The sequence below is a fragment of the Nicotiana attenuata genome, unplaced genomic scaffold (genome assembly GCF_001879085.1).
Source record: "Nicotiana attenuata strain UT unplaced genomic scaffold, NIATTr2, whole genome shotgun sequence".
NCBI lineage: Eukaryota > Viridiplantae > Streptophyta > Magnoliopsida > Solanales > Solanaceae > Nicotiana > Nicotiana attenuata.
The window spans coordinates 410,824-433,740 of NW_017670690.1; the positions used below are offsets into that span (position 1 = coordinate 410,824).

General features: G+C 37.8%; 2 protein-coding genes and 1 non-coding gene across 3 annotated transcripts; 1 reads left to right on the forward strand and 2 right to left on the reverse strand.

Moving 5' to 3' along the window:
• Window positions 1-6,581: 6,581 nt before the first annotated feature.
• LOC109242332 (potassium transporter 4-like) lies at window positions 6,582-14,845 on the forward strand. Its single transcript, XM_019409200.1, has 10 exons — window positions 6,582-7,013; window positions 8,377-8,540; window positions 9,300-9,540; window positions 9,619-9,864; window positions 10,156-10,206; window positions 10,314-10,574; window positions 10,742-10,794; window positions 11,448-11,562; window positions 11,662-11,916; window positions 13,406-14,845. Exons 2-10 carry the CDS (start codon window positions 8,385-8,387, stop codon window positions 14,485-14,487), a joined length of 2,460 nt encoding a protein of 819 aa, XP_019264745.1. The 5' UTR covers window positions 6,582-7,013; window positions 8,377-8,384; the 3' UTR covers window positions 14,488-14,845.
• Window positions 12,777-12,848, reverse strand: TRNAC-GCA. The gene has a single exon. It is a non-coding gene; the product is annotated as a tRNA-Cys (tRNA).
• A 3,181-nt stretch (window positions 14,846-18,026) lies between the features above and the next one.
• LOC109242333 (pyruvate dehydrogenase E1 component subunit beta-3, chloroplastic-like) lies at window positions 18,027-22,650 on the reverse strand. Its single transcript, XM_019409201.1, has 4 exons — window positions 22,309-22,650; window positions 21,979-22,088; window positions 21,531-21,574; window positions 18,027-19,220 (listed from the first exon to the last, which is right to left on the reverse strand). The coding sequence occupies exons 1-4, from the start codon at window positions 22,412-22,414 to the stop codon at window positions 18,248-18,250; spliced, it is 1,233 nt and encodes a 410-aa protein (XP_019264746.1). The 5' UTR covers window positions 22,415-22,650; the 3' UTR covers window positions 18,027-18,247.
• Window positions 22,651-22,917: the final 267 nt, after the last annotated feature.

Below are 22,917 nucleotides of genomic sequence, written 5' to 3' on the forward strand. Positions count from 1 at the left end.
CGTCCGAAAAAAGTTCAGAAACCTATTAGGCAGTGCCCAAATATAAATGGCTACGACCACCCTAAAAACAGCTCGGAGACGTCCGAAGCTCGTAATCAGAAAGTAAGGCCTTTATAAGAACTCGAAACCTGCTAAAAGGTTACCCTCGGCAAAAACATCATCTAAAATCGCTTAAGCATCTTGAAAAAACTTTCGGTCACACCGAGTTTTCAAAGCCTTGAGCAAACAAAGTTGTATCGAGGTCGGGCTCCGTTTGGACCTCGGAAAAATGAACGCCCTCTTACTACATTTGTTTCTATGCTAAATATTACAAAATTTACATGAATAGAAATTTGAAAAGTTGCTGGAAAAGTAAAGACACGATATTGCCAGAAAGGGAAATTTCATATATATTCCGTAATATATTTACAAAGTCCCAATAAAAACGACCTCAATATATATATATATATATATATATATATATATATATATATTTAAAAAAGTACTAAGGCATCTACGTCTGGTCTTCACCGGGGCCGGACTCGTCGCCAGAACCGTCGGAGCCTTCGGAACCCTCGGAGCCTACGGTACCTTTAGACTCCTAAAGCTCCATCGCCTTGGACTCAAGCTTTTGGCTTCCTCGATCTCAGCCGACAGGTCGAAACCTCGGGCGTGGATCTCTTCTAGGGTCTCTCTTCGGGGCAACCGCTTCATATAGTCGGCCTTTATCTTCAGGCGGGTCTTGACTGTCTCCACATCGGCCTTGTATTGGGCCACCATTTCTTCAGCATCGACCGAAGTTGTGTCCAATTTGGACTTAACTGCCTCATATTCTCTACCAAGGGCGTTCCGCTCTGTGACGATCGAGCTCAACTGTGCTCGGAGATCATCTTTCAGCTGAGACCATTTGTTAGCTTTGTCCTTCGCCACCCGGAGTTGGTTCTCAACCGATGCCAGCTCCGCCTTAGCGGTTTCCTTCTCCAAAGCCAGCAGGTCCATTCTGATTTTCCACCCGTCGGCCATAGTCTGGACCTCATTCATCTCGGCTCGAATCTGGTCGATCATGTCGATCTTCTGTTGGACGTGCGAGGTTGTGTTGTTAGTCACCACGACTAGCTCCTCATTTTTAGCTTCAAAGACCTTTACCTTTTCAACCAGGTCGGTATGTTCCCGCTTCAGGATCGACGCTTCCTTCTGAGCCCTGGCGCCCAGCCCGGAAAAATCTTCCAAAGTGGACATGTCCACGCCATCGAAGAAGGAGTGGAGAGGGTCGTATGCACCGTGAACTCCTTTGCTTGACTTTTCCTTACCCGCTTGGGCCTCTTCAAGCATGGACTCGGTATAGAAGGGCACCTCGACAATGTTTATCACACCGATCGCCTCCTTCAGAACAAACACGGCTTCTCAGGAGGTCACAATCCCCGTCTCCATTTCCGCCTCTCGAGTCGGAAGGGGATCGGCCTCGTGGATCTTTCCTCGGTTATCGCCTGCTCCCCAGCAGGGGTCGACTCATGAGCAACGAAGATGTCGTCTTCTTCAGACTCATCCATGAGCCGGCGAAGCGAGTCAGAGTCCGGTACTCGGGATTTAGTATTATTCTTGGGCTTACGAGCCAGGGTGGCCGCCCTTTTTTTTTATCTTCACCTCAAGGTCCGGGAAACCCGATGATTTTCTTTTTCTCTTCTTCTCCCCCGCGACAGCCCCGGGCTGTCCCATAACGGAGGAATCAATGGATAAGGATGCATCCTCGTCCCCTTCCAGCGGCCTAAGTTCGGTGGTCTTACGTAAACCTGCGAAGGAAAGGGGAAAAAGTTAGCATTATGTAAGTTTGGGGCGTAGTAATAACTATTCAGGGGAGAGCCTCCCATCTGCCCCTTGAAAGTTTACTCCATGCACACTCATAGTAGGACATCTGCTGGAGATTCCTTCGATCCACTCCTTGTGGCAGGGATCCGCATTGGGAACCCGGGCAATAGCTGCACGGCAATAAACACTAGTGATGAGAAAAGAAATAAAGGAAAATTGATATTTAAGGAAAGACTACACTTACGAGATGCATTCACTTCTCGCAGAATGGAAGAAACTCGGGAGGGATCAGATCTTCAGTTTTTATCCGAACAAAATGCCCCTGCCAACCTCGGTCTTGATCCTCGTCGATGCTCGAAAAGGGAGCTTTGCTGGCTCGGCGAACAAGCTTGATTAGCCCCCCTTGGAAAATTCGGGGACCGTACAGATGGAGTAGATGGTCGAGGGTGAACCAAAAAGATTCGGTGTTATTCACAAAATGACGTAGGAGGATCACGACCCTCCAAAGAACGGGTGGATTTTCCCGAGGCACACCTCGTACCTCTTACAAAATGCCAGGACTACTGGGTCTACCAGGCCCAGCGTGAAGGGATAAGTGTAAACACTTAAATACCCCTCCACGTGGGTAGTAATATCATCCTTAGGCTCGGAGACTACCACGTCTTTGCCTTCCCATTTACAGTCCTCTCGGACTATGGGAAAGGTATCTTAGGTAATGGAGTATATATATCTCCATGCTCCTTCACCTCGGTCTTGTTTGGCGGAGGCCTTCTAGACCTTGAAATCATCTCCGATTGAACACCCCTTAGGTATAAAGCTTTTCATAGGGGCTCTGGGCCCGCCTCAGGAGCAACCACCTCGGCATATGTGGCTGAGTGGGAAGATGAAGGGGCAACTTGCTGAGGAACTGTTTTGGAAGTTTTAGCCATTGTAATCTGGGAAAATATGAAGGTTTGAAGAAAAAGTATGAGGATTTGAAGAAAAAGTATGAAGATTTGAAGGAAAGGCATGAAGGTTTGAAGAAAAGAGTATGAAGGTAGGATGAAGATCTGGGTAGAAATCTAAAAACAAATATAAAGATTTGAAGATCAAAGATGAAGATATGAGGATTTGAAGAAGTTGAGAGCCGTTAGAAAAATTTGAAGGTAAAAGCTAGGATCAGAAAGTGAAAGAGGTGTAAAATGTCGATTCTCCTATAGGAAAAAATGTAACCAATACGCGATGTTTCACATTCAAGGCGACCAGCCGATGATGAGAGCCGTTAGAAAAATTTGAAGGTAAAAGCTAGGATCAGAAAGTGAAAGAGGTGTAAAATGTCGATTCTCCTATAGGAAAAAATGTAATCAATACGCGATGTTTCACATTCAAGGCGACCAGCCGATGATCGACAGGTATTTGAAGTCAGAACGACACGATTGATGGGACGTTTGGGCTTATCCGTCATCTCGGTTGTAACATACGAAGGAAGGAACTGGGGTTCATCTATCGTTTCTCATCGTTTCGGCAAACCTACTCTCTAAGAAACGAGGGCACTATCTGTATATGGGTGAAACAAGGGCTAATGCATACCCCGATTTCCCGGTGGGTCAAACGAAGCAAGGATATGACTACATGGAATCAGAATCGAAGCTGGAAACTTCTCGTACCGAGGCCCGAACGAAGCGCTCGCCACCGTGCCTGATAATACAACACTTCCCCAAACCCATAACGAGCTCCGAGACCTCGGAAAGCATGGCAACTGTTGCACACGACTAACAGAGGGCCATGATATACGTGCCCCATCGGATATCACTATGCATATCTCGCCCGACGTCGGTAGTGGATTAGTAATTGACAAGAAAGGAGGATTTTTACCTTTTCTAGAATTATACTATGGATGAAATTCTCCTACTATGTAAATGGAAAGCTTTTTTTTCTCTCAATATGACACATTGTAACACGCATACAAACTTATTTCTGTGCTTCCTAGCTATTGAAAAGTTCTTATTTAGTTGTTGTTCTTCATATATATATATATATATATATATATATATATTGTTACGAGCCCGAATTAAAGGTCTGGTCGAGGACAAACTTACTATTCAGTTTAAATACGAGCCCGGCCTTAACATCACAATTGGTTTGGTTATTCATTCTATTTTTAACTCGTTTATCTAACATTCTTGATTGTTTGTGTTGAATCTATCCACATATCCTTAAAACCGCGTATAGATTCAATTGTTATCCGTTTTAAGGGTAAACAGTTATTAAACTCCGCATAACTTATGTCGAGTTTAAGTTTCAATAACTAAACATTAAACATTGAATTTATATCAAATTAAGTGATTTAACCTTAGTAGTTTAAATAAAATAAAAATATATATAAATTAACTATAGCTAAATGGCAAAATGTGTGCATGAAAAATATGGTGTTCTTAACTACAATCTCGGGTTCGAACCTTTATTACGAAAAATCAGTCTTTATTAGAAGGTACTTTATCCTAACGTGGGACTTTTTGCCTTTTTGGGCTGAATCATACTCCATCCGTCTCATATTAATAGTCATGATTATCAAAAATAGTTGTCTTAAATTATTTGTCTTAGAAGTACAAGACAAAATTGATTATTTTTTTCTTTTTTACCCTTAATAATAATTGTTCTTGATGATAGAGATAACACATAAATAGAAGGGAAAATGTCCAAAATTACCACTCTACTATGGTATATTGTTTACTTCTGCCACCCGTTATACTTTCGTCCAAATATATCCCTACCGTTAACAAAGTTTGCATAGTTGCCCCTAACCCTAACGTCCCTCCACTATGACAGCTGACCCCTCTAATATTTTGTCCATGTCAGCAGCCAAGTCAGCACGTCCCACTAATTAACCCACCCCTTTTCTCCACCCTCATCTCTCTCCCATTGTATCTGCCTGCAACCTACCGGGAAACACCCACCACCACAAGAAACTAGACAACTCTGAAGACGATGTAAAGATGAGAGATGAGACAAGCATCTCTGAAAATTCTAATAAGCTTTATCTGGGTTCCTATGAAACACAATAATTTAAAGTCAAAGACAATACCCATGTGCCCAGAGCTACAGAACATTTATATTGAAGCTTGTTTGTTTGTTCCTAAAATCTCCTCTGCAATATTTTCCACCAGAACCCTCCAACCCCTCATACTTCTCTCCAGACAGAAACACCACCTCTCCACCACTTTTGCACCACAACATCTGAAATTTAGGTACTCCCGTCTTCAATTATTTGTTCAAGAACGGGAGGTGCAGGGCCTTCTCTGAATCTATTTTGTGAGCTATTCCAGCCTTTTCAATTACTGGAATGCAATCTCATAATTATCCCGGTTGATCTGGAGTAATTTAGTAAATTAGTACAAATTTATAAATTGCAATTATCCTCTATGAGAAGCAGTTGGTGAAATTTAATTACCTTGCCATCATCGAGAAGAGCCATGGCAGTAGCAACAAGAGTTTAATGAAATTAAGAAGCATGCTCAAGAATTTACCTTCATCAACTCTTAATTAGCGGCCACAATGTGGAGTCAGCCTTCTTGAATTTCTTGGAAAAAATATATAATCTGGCGTCAAGGAAGACTTTGCTAATAAGTCCTGGTGCTAATGGAAATAACATCAAAGAAACCAACACTGGTTGCTTAAAAGATTAGTTCTGATTTTGAAGTTAGTGAGATGAAGAAATTATCTTCTACTTCTTGCTAATAGATCTTACTAGAAGGGAAACAAATTTAATTTGTTCTGTTAATTTATTCATGGGACGGGTTACGGTCAACGGGTTGTTGGAAACGGGGATGGGTCTAATAATTTGTTTGTAGGACCAGTTAATTTAGTGACGTGGCAATTTATTTGAGGGACATGGGTGCCACAATGGATATGGACATAATATTTGGTGGGACCTGCTGACGTAGCTACTGACATGGACAAAATATTAGAGGGGTCAGCTGCCACAGTGGAGGGACGTTAGGGTTAGGGGCAATTATGCAAACTTTGTTAGCAGTAGGGATAGATTTGGACGAAAAGTATAACAGGTGGCAGAAGTAAACAATATACCATACTAGAGGGGCAATTTTGGACCTTTTCCCCAAATAGAATATAGAGAGATTATGAGCCCGTTTGGATATAAGAAATTTTTCTCTTTTTTTTTCAAAAAAAGTTCACTTTTTTCCAAAATCAGCGTTTGTTTATAAAATTTCTAATTTTCACTTGAAGATACATTTTGGGAGTTTTCGAAAATTTGAAAAAACTCCAAAAAGGTGTTTTTCTAAATTTTCACTCACAAAACTTCAAAAACAATCCAAAATTATATTCATGTCCAAACAAACACTGAGCCTGTTTGGACATAAATTTTTTTCCCTTTTTCCAAAAAAATTTCATTTTTTTTCAAAATCAGTGTTTGTTCATAAAATTTTCAATTTTCACTTGAAGATGTATTTTGGAAATTTTCGAAAGTTTGAAAAACTCCAAAAAGCTATTTTTTAAAATTTTCACTCAAATCACTCACAAAACTTCAAAAACAACCCAAAATTATATTCATGTCCAAACACAATTTAAAATTTCATATACCACTTTCACTTGAAAAAAATTTTCACCATATTTTGGAATTTTATCATTCTTATGTCCGAACGTCCACTCTAAATTTCAAATACCATTTTTATTTGAAATTTTTTTTCGCTATATTTTTGAATTTTTCAATTTTTATGTCCAAACGCCCACTATATCTTGAGACATAAATAAGATAGAATAGTCGTGTAAAAGAGAAATACATACGAGAGGAATGAATAGGAGAGGAATGGTAATAATAAATGGAAGTGGGTACGGGATATCGGGTGAAACCCAGCTACGGTACGAAGTCAGCTGAGCTCAGTTTCATATAAAAAGCTTAACAGACAGCAGTAAGAATGTCCTTGAATTTTGGCAACAAACCGCGCCTTATTTGATGAAATGGTAGACCAAGCAGGAGGAGCCAAGTGTAGCACAATGTCACCAATTACACACGAAGAAGATGGAGAAGAACAAGCCCTAATCCATTACTATCACAATTACGTGCTCCCTCCCTCCCTCTTTCTCTTTCTCTTTCCCTCTCTCTCCACACACACACACACAATACAAACAAAGAAATTCAGGCCACTGTAACTCGCTTATGTCACGTCATTCACTGCGCCGTTGCCGATAATTTCAGTCTTTTAAAGAGTTTTCACTGGACTTTTTACTTGGTTTGTTCCCTTACTTTGTTTGATATGTAATTGTTGTTCCTACAATTTTTGGAGATCCATGCAGACTTAGCAAAAGATAGGATATAAATTATAATGGAAGAAAAAGATCTTGAAGGCAATATGTATTAGATGAGAATATGTTTTAGACATGTTACCACTTTTACTGTAGGTTTTATGCTTTCTAGAAGTGGTTTAGCCTTTATATAGAGAATTTCTAATACTTTTTATTTGTATTTGCATAATATTGTGAGGATTCATGAAAGATATTGCGAGGATAATTTTAAAAACTGACTGGAAAAATAGAAATTGGTTTAGTTCCCATTATTTAATTAAGAAATCAAGATTATGTTTCATTTGTGCTTGAGGAAAATTTTTGTTGCCGCATTGTGAATACCTCATCCCTTTCCAAGAAAAGAAAGACCCTCTTTTGTCAGGAGCTTAGTAAAATAAAAGCTTCATTGAGCTTTGGTGAATTGCAAATGGCACTTAATGCCGATGTGGTGGAGCCAGGATTAGAAGTTTATGGGTTCGGAATTCTAATCCTTTTAAGCTACTGGGTTCTAAAGTTAATAATGTATATATATTCAGTGGATTTCTTAAAATAAATACAGAGTTCGGACCAAAGCTACTGGGTTCGGCCGAACCCACAACCGAAAGGCTAGCTCCGCCTCTGCGCGGGCGATGTTGTTTTGTCTATTCCTGAATATTAAGAAGTTTCATTTTGAGAGAAACTGGATAGTGCTGAAAGAGTGTGCTTATGAACAAATGGATTCACGTCTTCTTGCTCTATATATCCTAGTTGTCCCTCGTGCCTTTTCCACAAGGGTTGACATGATCTCCAAGAATCTTCTGCCAACCTCATTTGGCTCTTCTCATCAAATCCGAGAAGTCTACTTATTGGTGTTTCAGTTGATAACTCTGGGATATCTTTTTCTTGTGTATCATGTTCATTTATCTATTACAAAGATTTTTTCAGTTTGCCATTAGAGGCTTTGAGTGAATCCGAGAAGTTTACCTTTTGATGCTTGCAATCATTGAATGTCTAAATCTTTTATCTTAGTTCTGCTCTTTCAGTTTTGTCCAAATTAATTCCAAATTAGCAGAGCTTTGTAATCATTGTATCGTAGATATGATAGTTTTGCAGGTGCTTACCTTTTGCTCTTGTACCTATGCTTTAATCAGTGACAGCTTATTTTGCACATTTTGATAAAAATGTCTTCTTAGATAGTTGTTTGTAGCAGCCCATAGGCGCGAGATGCATCTTGTGGCGGGAGGGGGGTTGCAGTCTCTTGGATAACGTCTTTCTTTCTCTTTGGTACTTCTTTACTTTCATCTGACTTGGAGTATTTGACCCAAATGGCAGGTAAATAGATGTATCAAGGTAATCCTGATCGTGAGCAACATAATGCGGAGCAACCACCTCCCTCTTCTGCAGGTGGGGCCCGGGAGACAATCATTGTGGTTGGACAAGAGGGACAAGTTAAACAACCTCAATTAGAAAGGAGAAAAGGGAAGTTGGCCTCAAAGGTGGATAATATTTCTCTTTTACTTTTGCTATGCTTTTATCTTAACTTACTCTGATAGGGCATGCGGTACAAGTAACATATTACGCTGTCTATTGGAGGTCAACAAATCGCTTATCCTAGCAAAATATGACAAATTTCAAGCAAATAACATAACTGCTGCAAGCCCACGTTGCACCATCACCAATCATGTGGCAATGTAGTAGCAAAACACTTCCTTGTTTTATTTTGCCTTTACCATGTGAAGGAAATATAAATAACCTGAGCTGAGAAAATTTGGAACCAAACACATGTTCTGGAAAATGAACTTGGGAAATTAAAACTTTTAAATTTGTAAATTCTACTAGAAAAGAAGCCAATGGAGACTTTTCAGTTAACTGAACAGTAACATGTAATATCTGCTCCACAATTTTCAGGCTGTGTGATTACTATTGTAACTTTTAAGTCATAATGTACCCGAAGCTTGAAGTTTTCTTTGTTTGAAATCTCCTTATTTGGATTGATCGGACAAATAACGCTCTACACATGGGAATGTTCTAGCATATGGCTGCTGTAATATCTGCATAACTTATGTAGGAATCAATATATTACTTTAGGATAGAATGTGGAATGAGAATACTTGTATTGATAGTCCCATAAATTCGTATTCTTATCATTGTGGGAAAGGGGATAGGAGTAAAGAGGAATCCCCATCATTTGAGCATTAATCTACCTACTAATTTTGTATAGGAAGTCAGCTCAGCTCTTATACTTGGCCTTGCAGTTCCCTTTGGTGAATATTTCCAGAAATCTACTATTGGCATACCAGAGTCTTGGGGTGGTGTATGGAGATTTGAGCATTTCGCCACTTTATGTCTATAGGAGTATATTTGCAGGGAAGTTGCAGGATTATCAGACTCCAGAAGCAATATTTGGTGCATTTTCATTGATCTTCTGGACAATAACTCTTATTCCTTTGCTCAAATATGTATTTGTGGTATTGAGCGCCGATGATAATGGTGAAGGTATGTTAAAGAGAAGGCCCTGAATGCATTAATACTTGTGGAACCTGATTGTGTTGATCAATTATACTTGAATACCAGGTGGTACATTTGCTCTTTACTCTCTGCTCTGTAGACATGCAAAATTCAGTCTACTTCCCAACCAACAAGCAGCTGACGAGGAGCTATCTGCTTACAAATATGGCTTCGCTGGGCAGTCTACATCGTCTTTAGCGTTAAAGAGATTTCTTGAGAAACACAAGAAATCACGTACAATTTTACTCATTGTTGTATTAGTGGGGGCTTGCATGGTTATTGGTGACGGTATTCTTACGCCTGCAATGTCAGGTGATAATTCTAACAATATTTGCTTTTCTTTTATGTGGTATTATCTAGTGTACATTTGTAACTCAAAAGCTATTAGTTTATCCAAAAAAGAAACTGGTTTATGAACTGATTACTTCCTCAGTTGGAGAATGATAGATAACATAAACAATTTTGCATGAGATATTCAGCACCTTGCTATGCCTATGCAGTGCAGAAATGCAATCAGAATTTTTGCATTATTACATGCTTGAAATCCTGTAAATTCAGTCGAATTTAGTGTATTTATTAATTGGAATCATTTTACTGTGGCAGTTATATCATCTATGTCAGGAATCAAGGCTGCAGCGGAACACCTATCTCACGGTAGATTTACTTAGATTTACCTCTTTGGGTAAATATTTTACTACTTTTAATAGCTTCCGTGTGACTTCAGTCCAAGGCATTGATCATTAAATTGTCTTTCATCACAGGTGAAGTGCTGTTGCTTTCTTGCCTGATATTAGTTGCTCTGTTTGCTCTACAGCATTCTGGGACCCATAGGGTCGGCTTTTTGTTTGCACCTATAGTTATCGTTTGGTTGATATCAATATTTGGGATTGGCCTCTACAACATTATATTTTGGAATCCCAAGATTGTGTCTGCTCTTTCTCCCTACTATATCATCAAGTTTTTTAGGGTAACAAGAAAACATGGTTGGATGTCTCTTGGAGGTGTCCTCCTCTCTGTTGCAGGTACACCAAATATATTAGCTACACTTTTTACTCTTTATCCAAGAAAAGAAGTAGTCTTTAAATTCAGAGCATTGTTCATGCCGATACTTACTAGTTTGTGAAACAAGGATTAGATAACATGTCCTTTAGAATTTGAATCTTGTTTCTAATTCATTTTCCGTCATCAGGTACTGAAGCTATGTTTGCAGATCTTGGCCATTTCACTGCGTGCTCTATGCGGGTAAGTCAGCCTATGTGCAGCTTCAGCAAAATCTTGCGCGGCCGCGGGAGCGGTACCAAATCGAGGCTTTTTCTTTATTTTACCCACCATATGTGTCTTTGTGGAAAACCCTGTGCACTAGGGAAATTATAATTGGGTTGGGAAGAAACAGGCAAGTATAGGTTTCAGGTTGCATTTAAATATTGAATATACAAGTCCTTAACAAATTTAAAATGTAAAAGATCCAATTGTAGCAAACAAACAAGTTTTACAAGGGTCAACATAATGAATTTGTTTTAATCAGAGGGGGACTTCAGTTGTTTTTGCCCAAACTTTAATAAAATCTTATTACTTTATCAAAAGAAAAAAAAATCAGAGAGGGACTTCAGATGACATCTAAGTTGAGAGAAATTTGAACCATTTGTAGTAGCTTTTTGGGCCTAAGATTGGAAATAATTTTGAAAGAAACAATATAAATAGCATATGCAAAATGCAGCCAAAATGGTCATATTCTATGAATTGGGTCTCTAAGCTGATTATCCTTGTGGCTGGGCATATTATATTGCCTTTAGTGGTCGTTTCTCTCTGCGTTATATCATTCAATATAGTAATTGATTAGTTTTATTTCTAGAACTTGCACCATGTCAATCTGAAAGTTATTTTCTCCCATGCAGATTGCCTTTTCGTTTCTTGTGTACCCTTGCTTGGTGGTACAGTATATGGGTCAAGCTGCTTTTCTTTCCAAAAATATTGCTTCTATCCCGAATAGCTTCTATAATTCAATCCCTGGTTAGTTCTTTATTTCACTTTTAAATGAGACTGTTTCTCGAGATTGTTGATGATGTTATATTCAGTCATTCCCAACTGCTGGTCATTGCTTTCATGCAGATAGTGTATATTGGCCTGTTTTTGTCATTGCTACCCTTGCAAGCATTGTCGGTAGCCAGTCCATCATCACAGCTACATTCTCTATAGTCAAGCAATTGAATGCACTAGGTTGCTTCCCACGAGTCAAGATTGTCCACACCTCAAGGAATGTTAAGGGACAGATCTATATACCAGAAATAAATTGGATCCTTATGATTCTTACGCTTTCCGTGGCTGTTGGTTTCCAGGACACAATTTTAATTGGAAATGCATATGGTAAGCCTAACAGTGTGTTGAAGATCTTTTTTTGTAATATTTAGATGCTCCCCTTTGACTATGTGATTTTTTGTTTCTTGTTTGGAAAAAAGAACATTTAATTCAAAAACAAAGTAGATTTGACCGGTGGAAAGTAGAATTACAATCTCCATTGTGTCTTCTCCCAACTATTTCAATCATATTGCCTACAAAAGCAACTCATTTTTTTTCTTGTGCATCTATCACCATAAACTCCACCTATGTGAGCTTCGTAGAACGTCGCTAGTTCCATATCCCATATAAAGGAGGAAGGTTGAGATAGTTTGATAGCCAATGTGGAAATAGTCTAATTGTGATGAATCTTTTGAATATATCGGACCTCTACTGCTTGCATTTTGTGTTTGCATATCACAACTCAATTTTTGTGATTGCATTTTTCTACTATGCTTCTTAGCTCTACTTATGTACTCTTCTTTGCAAACCTTGTGATGGGGGGTTTATATGCCTCAAAGGGAAAAAGGAGTCTCTTCTGAAAAAGAAAAGAATGATGAACTAAAACAAGAAGAGTTGAGCAAGAAATGATCTCTCATTGCATGACCTGGAGAAAGAATCTGCTTTCTTTTCCCAGGGATTACGTCTCTTTGCTGNTAGTAGAAGGTAATTGCGAAGTCTTGATAGCCCCTCTAGCATTCGAATATTTCCTTGAAGCCTAAATATGCAATGCAAGGATATTTACAATTTTTTAGAAAAACCCCCAGACCAGATGTTTAGAATCAAACAAGTATCAACAGTCTGCTTTCTCTGCTTCTGCTGGGGAATCATTCGGCGGGTTATATCAACAGAACAGAAGAAAAGAAGAGATTTCGAGTTTTTTGTTGATCAGGCGACACCCGGATTTGAACTGGGGAAAAAAGGATTTGCAGTCCTCTGCCTTACCACTCGGCCATGTCGCCAAAATGCTACAAATACAAAATAGATGAAAACTTTCCCGGATTACTGAACTGCTTTTTTATTGTACTTGCACCTTGAGTTCTGTTTTCCTTAATTTTCTTTTGAATATATCGGACCTCTACTGCTTGCATTTTGTGTTTGCATATCACAACTCAATTTTTTGTGATTGCATTTTTTCTACTATGCTTCTTAGCTCTACTTATGTACTCTTCTTTGCAAACCTTGTGATGGGGGGTTTATATGCCTCAAAGGGAAAAAGGAGTCTCTTCTGAAAAAGAAAAGAATGATGAACTAAAACAAGAAGAGTTGAGCAAGAAATGATCTCTCATTGCATGACCTGGAGAAAAGAATCTGCTTTCTTTTCCCAGGGAGTACTCTCTTTTGCTGAGTACCATGAGGCCATTGTGACTTCTTTTATGATGACACTGAGTTACAATTTCTATTTCTGCAGAAATTACAGAAGAAATTTACTATTTATGTCCACAATTAAATCTTTGTTTTGATTTAGTCTTTTTATAATTCTTTGGTTGTTTTTTCATGTGAATTCTTTTTCTTTCAGGCCTAGCTTGCATGACAGGTATGTTTATCACAACATTTCTAATCACGTTGGTCATGATCTTTGTGTGGCAAAGAAACATAGCCCTTGCCACTTGCTTTCTCCTGTTCTTCTGGTTCATTGAAGGTGTATACCTGTCTTCCGCGTTCACCAAAATTCCACAGGGAGGATGGGTCTCCCTAGTGCTTGCCTTTGTCTTCCTGTTTGTCATGTTTGTCTGGCACTATGGAACTCGCAAGAAGTACAATTTTGATCTACACAACAAAGTTCCATTAAAATGGTTCCTTGGCATGGGCCCTAGCCTTGGTATTGTCCGTGTCCCCGGGATAGGCCTCGTATACTCGGAATTGGCAACAGGCGTCCCATCTATCTTCTCTCACTTTGTCACAAACCTCCCCGCATTCCACAGTGTGCTGGTGTTTTTATGCGTCAAATCTGTTCCCGTACCCTATGTCTCACCGGAGGAACGCTTCCTCATTGGTCGCATTTGTCCAAGATCCTATCGCATGTATCGTTGCATTGTTAGGTATGGTTACAAGGACATACATCGAGATGATGGGGACTTTGAGGACCTTCTCATCCAAAGTATAGCAGAGTTTATCCAAATGGAAGCTGTGGAACCACAGTGTTCAAGCTCTGAGACTCCATCATTTGATGGGAGGATGGCAGTTATAAGCAGGAAAACTGTACAGTCGACTACAACATTAATTGTCTCAGAGGATTTTGGAATGAGTGAAGCCATTCAAAGCAGCAAGTCTCTGACCCTCCAAAGTCTAAGATCTGCTTATGCTGATGAGAACCCACAAATGAGGAGGCGGCGAGTGAGGTTTCAATTGCCAGAAAACCCTGGCATGGATCCAGCAGTTAGGGATGAGCTTCAAGATTTAATTCAAGCAAAGGAGGCAGGGGTTGCATATATAATGGGGCACTCGTACGTGAAAGCTAGGAGATCATCCTCTTTCTTAAAGAAGTTTGTTGTTGACATAGGGTATTCATTTCTGCGCAAGAACTGTAGGGGTCCTTCCGTGGTGCTTAACATTCCTCAGATTAGTCTTATTGAAGTTGGCATGATATACCATGTCTAGAGGGAAGATGACCTTGGCGTGCCTCATTGGCTGTTGCCTGCAGAATGTTTAGGCTTAGTAGATGGTTGGTCGTCTTAAAACTTCAAATGTGATCTCTTATAGTAAATGTTGAGGAGAAGTTGGATAGATGATATTGGTAACCTTCTGACTTCAAATGTGATCTCCAACATCAGATGTTGAGGAGCTGTTTTAGTTTTTCATGTTATCTTCTATTGTTTTCTGCATATATAGAGATAATTTTAGGCTTTTGATATCTTAGCATGCAAATGTGCTTTTTAAGAGCATTCTACTTGAGACTACATCAAGTGACAAACCTCAGAGTTCAATTAAGGAGAAATTAAAGGTACTGTTGAATTAATTTTAACAGCCAAATAAGCAATGTGAGGCTGCTGCCATAGCTTTTGTAGTCTTGTTGCAAAATAGTTGTTCAAATTTTTGGTCCCAAATGCCCTTTCTATTAAACAAGAAAGTTAACATGACTTGCATTGATTTACTTTTAAAATAAATAAATATCCATATAACAAAAACATTAAGAGTTAGCGATGGCAACGGGGCGGGTTGAGCCTTAACCTGCAAAACTTCAACCCGCCCCACCCTTGCCATGTCTAATGTCACGACCCATTTTTCTGAACAAGCCGGGACCGGCACTCGATCACTAAACATGACCGAGCGAACCATCTCCACTTATCAAATCTATCGTAACTCCAAGCTTTATATGCAACAAGGCAATACTCTAACCAAATACTTTTGATTAATTTAAATATTCAAATAAATCAACTCCGAAACTTTATTGATAGTAACCAATGAAATACTGCTAAGTTATTATCAAAAACATCTGAATCTTAACCCAACGACTATGTCTATGAAGCCTCTACTGATAAACTGACGCACTGCTCAGGACATGAGATTTCCTGGCCAGTTCTCTAAGTAACAAGGAAATAAATAAATAAAAACGACTCTAAGGAATACTCCACGAACAAAAGCGGAGCTCACCAATAACACTGGAAGAGAAGGAAGTCCTAACTCGTAGCCTGCTCGCCTGCAAATCCGGTTCCTACGTTGTACCGCAGACCAACGTAGGTTCCCAAAAGAGAACGTCAGTACCATCCATTGTACTCAGTGAGTCTCAACAACAGGGGGCGAAACTTTAATAACATATATATTGTGAGCAAAGGTTATAAATGCATGTAAAACATAAAGCTTATAAGAATAATTCTAAATAATTGCATAATAGCAGTTTATGAATATTCTAAAAGAAATTCTTTTCTTTTTCTTCCTTATAAAAAAATATACTTCACTTTATACCTTGGGAGTTCCAACTATTCTGACTTAATTCTGTCTCAGTCACCGTGTGATCGGCACGGGTTCGATCCCAACCTGATCGAATAGGCCCAATCCATGAGGTGCCACTCGCTTCATGGTTCTCAGCGCTCATGTATCATACCTTAGCATGGCTAAGTAATTTCTCAGCAACGAGACCCTCGGCTCGTGTGCTCCCCACTTTGGCACAAGTAGTTTCAGGAAGTCAACGCCTTGTCATGACCCTCGGCCTGGATGATGACCCCTTCTCAGAATAAAGGATACTCCCAAAATCTTTTCTTTATAAAACTTCTTCTTGTGACTTTTCAAGTCTAAATCTTTTATACATACTCATACCGGTATCCTTAAATGTAAGGCATGACATAAGAATGAAATAAACATTCAAAAGTATTTATAAAGGTTCTTGATCCTTCATAAATTTTCAACATGAAAATGGCATATATGAATAACATAAAAATCTGAAATCTATGCACATATATCCAAATAATCATCTAAACTTTTGCTAGAAAATAATTCTAAGCTAATGGGTACTTACTACTCCAATTAAGTATATATTAACTCTTTTATGCAATTCATCAAACACCTTGTGTGCGTGACTTTTGTGAAGTTAACCACTTTAGTAAGGTATATCAACTCAACCTCAAAACTCCTTTAGCCAATATGTAGACCCTAGTCCAATCGACACCAGTCAAACATCATTCATAACACCAGTGCATTTTAATCAATTCTAAAGTACTACACCTAAATATGAAATTTATTGTTGATATAGAGAAAGAAGTGAATTAATTATTCAATTCTTACCTACTACTACTATAGGATAATTGACAATAGGGAATTTATATACCTGAGTTCAAGAATTGAAAGACCTAGAATTTCGTTGCCTGGCTAAGTATTTGCTTAACGCCGCTTCTGTTTTTGTTCTTTGTTTAAATTTTCCTAAGGCTTACCAGTTTTGCCTGTTAATTGCCAAGAACCCTTTATGGGTCTTTGTTGCACGTTGTACCCTTTCTTTTTGCTTTTTTTTTTTTTTTTTTCTTTTGTTTTGTTTTGTTTTGACAAACTAGTATTTAATTATTCCTACTTTTAATAATTAGTAATATTAAAAATTATTAATATTTCCCCGCCAAATTGTATGTCCAATTATTTAGAAATAGAAAAGTAATTCAAAATCAATCACAAGGATTTAAATCCGTAATAGAAGTATAATTTAAGATTATAAAAAATTAAATTCTATATTTAACGTGTCTTGAAACTTTTATAAATTTGAGGAGTGTTACATCTAAGTTCTAACTTTGTGATAGATATGCCTTCATTTCCACCCCATAGTGCAGTTGAGTTTTTCATTTATCAAATAATACCACAATTGGTTCATTCTTCGTACAATTAGATATATTAGATCAGTAGTCCAGCAGCAAGGGCGACGGCGTGTGTGTTTTTTGTTTACCGAATCAACTGAAATTTACTTGTTTGACAAGATATATCATGGCACTAAAGCAAGTCTTTGCCTCTTAAGTTTGTAAATGACAGCCTAATTCTTACTAGTTTCAAAGAATGTATTAGATTTAAGTAATTAGAAATTTCAAGGATTTCATTAATAAACAATTTTCAAGGAGAATCTTTCGCCTTCTTTTTTTTGGTTATTTATAAGTTCAAGGAGAATCTTTTCTTCAAACTATATATGTTCCTCATTAATTAATTTATACTTCCTTTTTTCAAATAAAAAAATCTAACCTAATTGTACTTTTGCATATCAACAAGAAGAAACTAGTGATTGTGTTAAGGATTTTTGGCTAAGCTATTTGCCCTTTCTTACTGAATTTAGCTCATTATTTCCTGGTAAAATAGAGGTACTACTGTTGAAGAGTTGGCAGAAAAATATCCTGATTCGATTATGAAGGAGTTGCTTTTGTCGAACTTCCGGCGAACTTATTTTTCCCCAACTAATGAACTTATTTTCAAGGTTTTGAGTTACTGTTCTTTGCAAATAATGAGATATATGTATAAGATTTTTTATTTTTTAACTATGAAATAAAATCCAGATGAAATGTATCCATAGTAACTGCAGTTAATTAACACATTACGTATGTTTCGATGAGTCGGATCCAGTGTTTCTATTACAAACAAAGAATAAATAGGGTCTATTTCTTAAGACGAAGCAAATTCAGGGTCATACTCATACGTTTACTAACACGTTATGTACATTACAGTGAGCACAAATGTAAGAAAAATCAGATTCAATTATCACATTGCATATAAAAAGCGTATAATATTGCAAAACATGCTAGTCATTAATTATGTTAATCCAAAGACGAACTAGAACTTGCAAGTTCCAAATACTCAAATACCTAACATAATCAGACATTTTAACTAACAATCAGAAGTTGAAGTATGACATAAGCAAATGACAGAATGAAATGGCGTAATTACGCAAATGCTTTGATCACTGGCAAAGTTGTTCGACTGCAGTAACAATCTGGGGAGGTTGGACAACAGTCCAGTTCTCTAACGTCCCAGCATACGGAGTTGGCACATCCTGTGATGACAGACATACAATTGGGGCATCTAAATAGTCATGGAAGTTCTCAGTTATAGCGGCCGTCAAGCTGGCACCAATACCTCCTGTCCGCATACATTCCTCGACGATGACCACACGGTGAGTCTTCTTCACTGAATTTCCTATCGTGCGAAGGTCAAATGGTTTCAATGACCTGATATCAATGACCTCAGGATCATAACCCTTGTCCACAAGCGTCTTCGCAGCCTGCATCACGTGATACCTCATCCTGGAATAAGTTAAAATGGTAACATCCTCCCCGGGTCGTACCATCTCTGCTTCTTCAAGATTCAACACATACTCTTCATCTGGAATTCTTTCCTTGAGGTTGTAGAGCAAAACATGCTCAAACAGAATCACAGGGTTATCGCTCCTAATAGCTGCCTTAATCAACCCCTTGGCATTGTAAGGGGTTGAGCAGGCAACCATTTGGATTCCAGGAATTGACTGGAAATACGACTCGAGCCGCTGAGAGTGCTCTGCTCCGAGCTGTCGGCCGACTCCACCAGGACCTCGAATGACCACTGGTATCTTAAACTGGCCACCAGATGTGTAGTGAAGCATACCACAGTTGTTAGATATCTGGTTGAAGGCTAAAAGAAGAAATCCCATGTTCATTCCTTCAATAACTGGACGCAGGCCAGTCATTGCAGCTCCAATACCCATACCAGTGAAAGAGTTCTCAGCAATGGGAGTGTCGAGAACCCTGAGATCACCATATTTTGGGGCAAGGCCTTTAGTCACCTTGTACGAACCTCCATAATGACCGACATCTTCACCCATTACACATACAGTGGGATCTCTGTCCATCTCTTCTTCAAGACCTTCACGGAGGGCCTCAAAGAGCAATAGTTCATGCCTAAAGATTGTACATTCAATCAAATAAGTGGTGTGGTCAAGCAACAAGAAAGCCAGATAATGTAAGTGAGCAATTGGGCAGTAACTGATATAGTTCACCCCAATCACATAAGTGGTGTGATCTTTTGAATAAGTCCAAAGACCAAAAAATTTGAAGTCAAATCTCAAAATTGAATTGGAAAAATCAGTTTCTCTTCTTAGAGAAGACATTGATATGATGATTCAATAGCAACACTGGTATTTACCAGGTATAGTTTGAAAATTTTCCGCTATATACAGATGTACTTGCATGAGCTGGAAAAACTATAGTGGTGTTACTTACAAAACTTTGGAAAAGGGGGTAGTGCATAGACTTAGGGGCATTATTATAGGCATTACAATGATGACACCAAACCGTTTTGGGTTTATTCCGTAAAACAGAGACCACATTTTTGCTAAGAGCGTTCATAGAAATTCATAGAGAAGGAGGAAGAAGGATATATTCATCGACATATATTGTAGAGTGCGAAAAAGTTGGTTTTTTTTTTTAAATTTATTTTTTTGGAAAAAAGTTGTTTGATGAGTGCTAGAGCTAGACGAAGAATTCCTTATTAGATATATGAATGTCCGTTATACTCATTGACCTAGAAATGACTAAGAAAAAAAACATATGATAATGTGCCAAACCAAAAAGTCTTCTGGTGAATGCTAAACTTTTGTAACTCATTTTTCTCTTCTGTTACAAATGCATCATAAATAGAGTTCACAGATATTCCTTAATGGATTTTTTTTAAAAAAACTATAGCTATAAAGGAAAGAAAGCAATATATTTCATATGCAAAAGCAGCTCTATGTTGGGGTTATAGGTCAGTGAAAAATTACAATAATAACATTAATAGCTTACTTTTAAGAGAACTTTTAAAATACTGAGGTTGGCAAACTCTATTAGCAAGGACAACAATGAATCCATATAAAGTTGAAGGGAATTTTTCTAGCAATAACAAATAGGAGATGGTGAGATCTCAAGAGAGAGAGTCACAGTTCTTCTCTTCTTTTTGTTTGTACGTCGCATGACAGGTTCAAGCAGCAAAATGGTGCGCAAGGCAGAATGCATTCCAAGACGTCAGTATAGTTGTACACTTTTGGTAGCTTTTTGGTGTATGTGAAATTAATTAAATGATATGGACACAATCTAAGATTTAATCAGTTCCTTACAAGCTTGAACTAGGAATTGATCTTTCGTATAGCTGTACGGTTTCAGCAACAATCAACATCTTAGTGTTTTTTTGTCTTGTTTGGATAAGCCAACATCTTAGAGTTGTTTTCCCATCAATAGAATACATGTGATGGCAAAAAAAGAAATTCAAAATTTTGGAGCAAATAAAAGATAAAAAAGTAAAAGTACCACAAGAAAGAAAAGTGAGAATACACACAATTTATAGCTTTAGGGATCGTTCGGTTCACTTACTAGTTATGCAGGAATTACAATTCAGGGGTGTTTATGCAGTGACTAATATGAAGGATTATTATCCATGAATTACTTACTTTAAAAGGACCTTTTTGTCTTTGAAAAAAAATACACGTATTCTTATGCGACCAAACTATTAATTATCTTATGCAGAATGTATATCCTATGTTGAATTCTATGTTAGGATTTATTGCTCCAATACCACAACCAAATGACCCTTAATAACTCCCTATTTTTTAAGAAAAGTCCACAGAAGACTTGTTTGGCTAAAAGAAAAGATTCGCTAAAATTGTATCCTTTTTCTCTCTATCTACACATACTTTTGGATGGAAACTACACATACTTTTGGATGGAAACAAGGGTTGGGCTTCTAATCGTTACATAGTCCCTTCCTGTCTCTCTTTTCTATTTTTTCCTGATTTATATCCCTCGTACTAATCCAAACACAACCATATCACTCCCATCATCCCTCTCCTTCCTTTTGTTTCCTGTCCGGAACAAAGAGGAGAATTAGACATGTTCATTGCAGGGTGAACCGGCATCATCTGAAGTTAAACAGCAACAGCTATTTATTTTTTTCTTTATTTCCTTTTAACAACTCCATCAAGATTAGTAGCTCCACCAAAAAAAAAATAATCCTATTTAAGCGAAGATCGTCAAACATTGCCCTAGTCAGCCATGATGAATAACTAATCTGATCTGCTAACAAGCCACCCGACATGAATTTTCATAAAACAAGTGGTGATTAGAGCTCTAGAAGACAAGTATTAGGAGAGACGAATGGCAACTAAAAGAAAGCGATTTGAACTGTAAAGATATGCATGCACTGTGTGCATGTAAAACTCAAAGGAGAAGTAAATATACCCCGGCTTGGATGAAGTAGAAGCAGCAGCAGTATCTTCTTTTGCCTGTAAAAGATTTACAAACAACACCAAAATCAAAGTCCAAAAACAATAACATTTACTCCCTCTGACCCATTTTATGTGATGATATTTGACTGAGCGTAGAGTTTAAGATAGATAGAAAGACCGACTTTTGAAACTTGTGGTCTAAAACAAGCCAGACATTTCATGGCTACAAATCATATCATTAATCGTAAAATGATAAAATGAAAAGTTTAAAGTCATTCAAAATTTACAAATATGTCATTCTTTTGGAAAGACTAACAAGGAAAGAGAGTCACACAAATTGGAACGGACAGAGTAAAAATGAATAAATTGGGACAGCGGGAGTACTAATTATGCACATTTTTGCTAGTACACAATTACATTCATACATAAACACACACAATGAGAGAGTGAAGAATACTAACAGCAACTGCATTAGTAATTATTTGTTCAGCTCTTCGCCCACCGCCACGTCGGTCCAAACCATAACTCAAACGCCCATCAGATCTAACCACACAAAACCTTCCTTTCCTCTCTGCATGCATCAAAACAAAACCATAAACTCCACAAATTTAACACAAAAGATTCAAACTTTGGATACTAAACAAGGTCCAAATGGCGACAAACCCAAGAATTATAATAATTGAACCAAACATACAAAATCAATTAAACCCAAAAAAAGACATAAATTTAAGCAAAACTAACAAAACCCAATTTAAGGAAAATAGCTAAATGATTCATAAAATGCAACGGACCTGAAAAAGATCTGCGAGAATTGGCGAAAAGTGACTTGTTGGAATCCAAAGAATTGGCTGAGGAAAGTGCAGTAGCAGCACCAATTCCTTGTATAATAGCAGCCATTTAGAAAATAAAAATCCGTTCTTGATTCAAACAAAAAAAAGGAGTATCAGATTGAGAATTCAAATGCCACCTATAACTATATATATGAAGAAAAACAATACTTAAGAAGGGGGCGGAGATAACAAAGTGTTTGATATGTTGGATTGGGCGATTTAATTGAAGGAAGATGAGAAAATACTATTAGAGGGAAAAAAAGAAGAGTGAAGACAGTTTGCGCTTCGTTCACATCGCCTGATTGTGTGCTTGCTTATTACTAATAGTCCTACCCGCGCGCGATGGGCGATCAATATTAAAAAAATATGTCACTTGGTTAATTTTTTGATGTTATATTTGAAATTATCACAATTATTTGATTATCTTATTCTATATAAATAGAATAGATATTATCTAAATTTTAATAAATAAAATCTCCATTAAATTAAAGGGACTTATATAGTCATCAAATAATGTTTTCGTTATATATTTTTGTTTATTATATTATCCAATATTTAGTATAATTATAT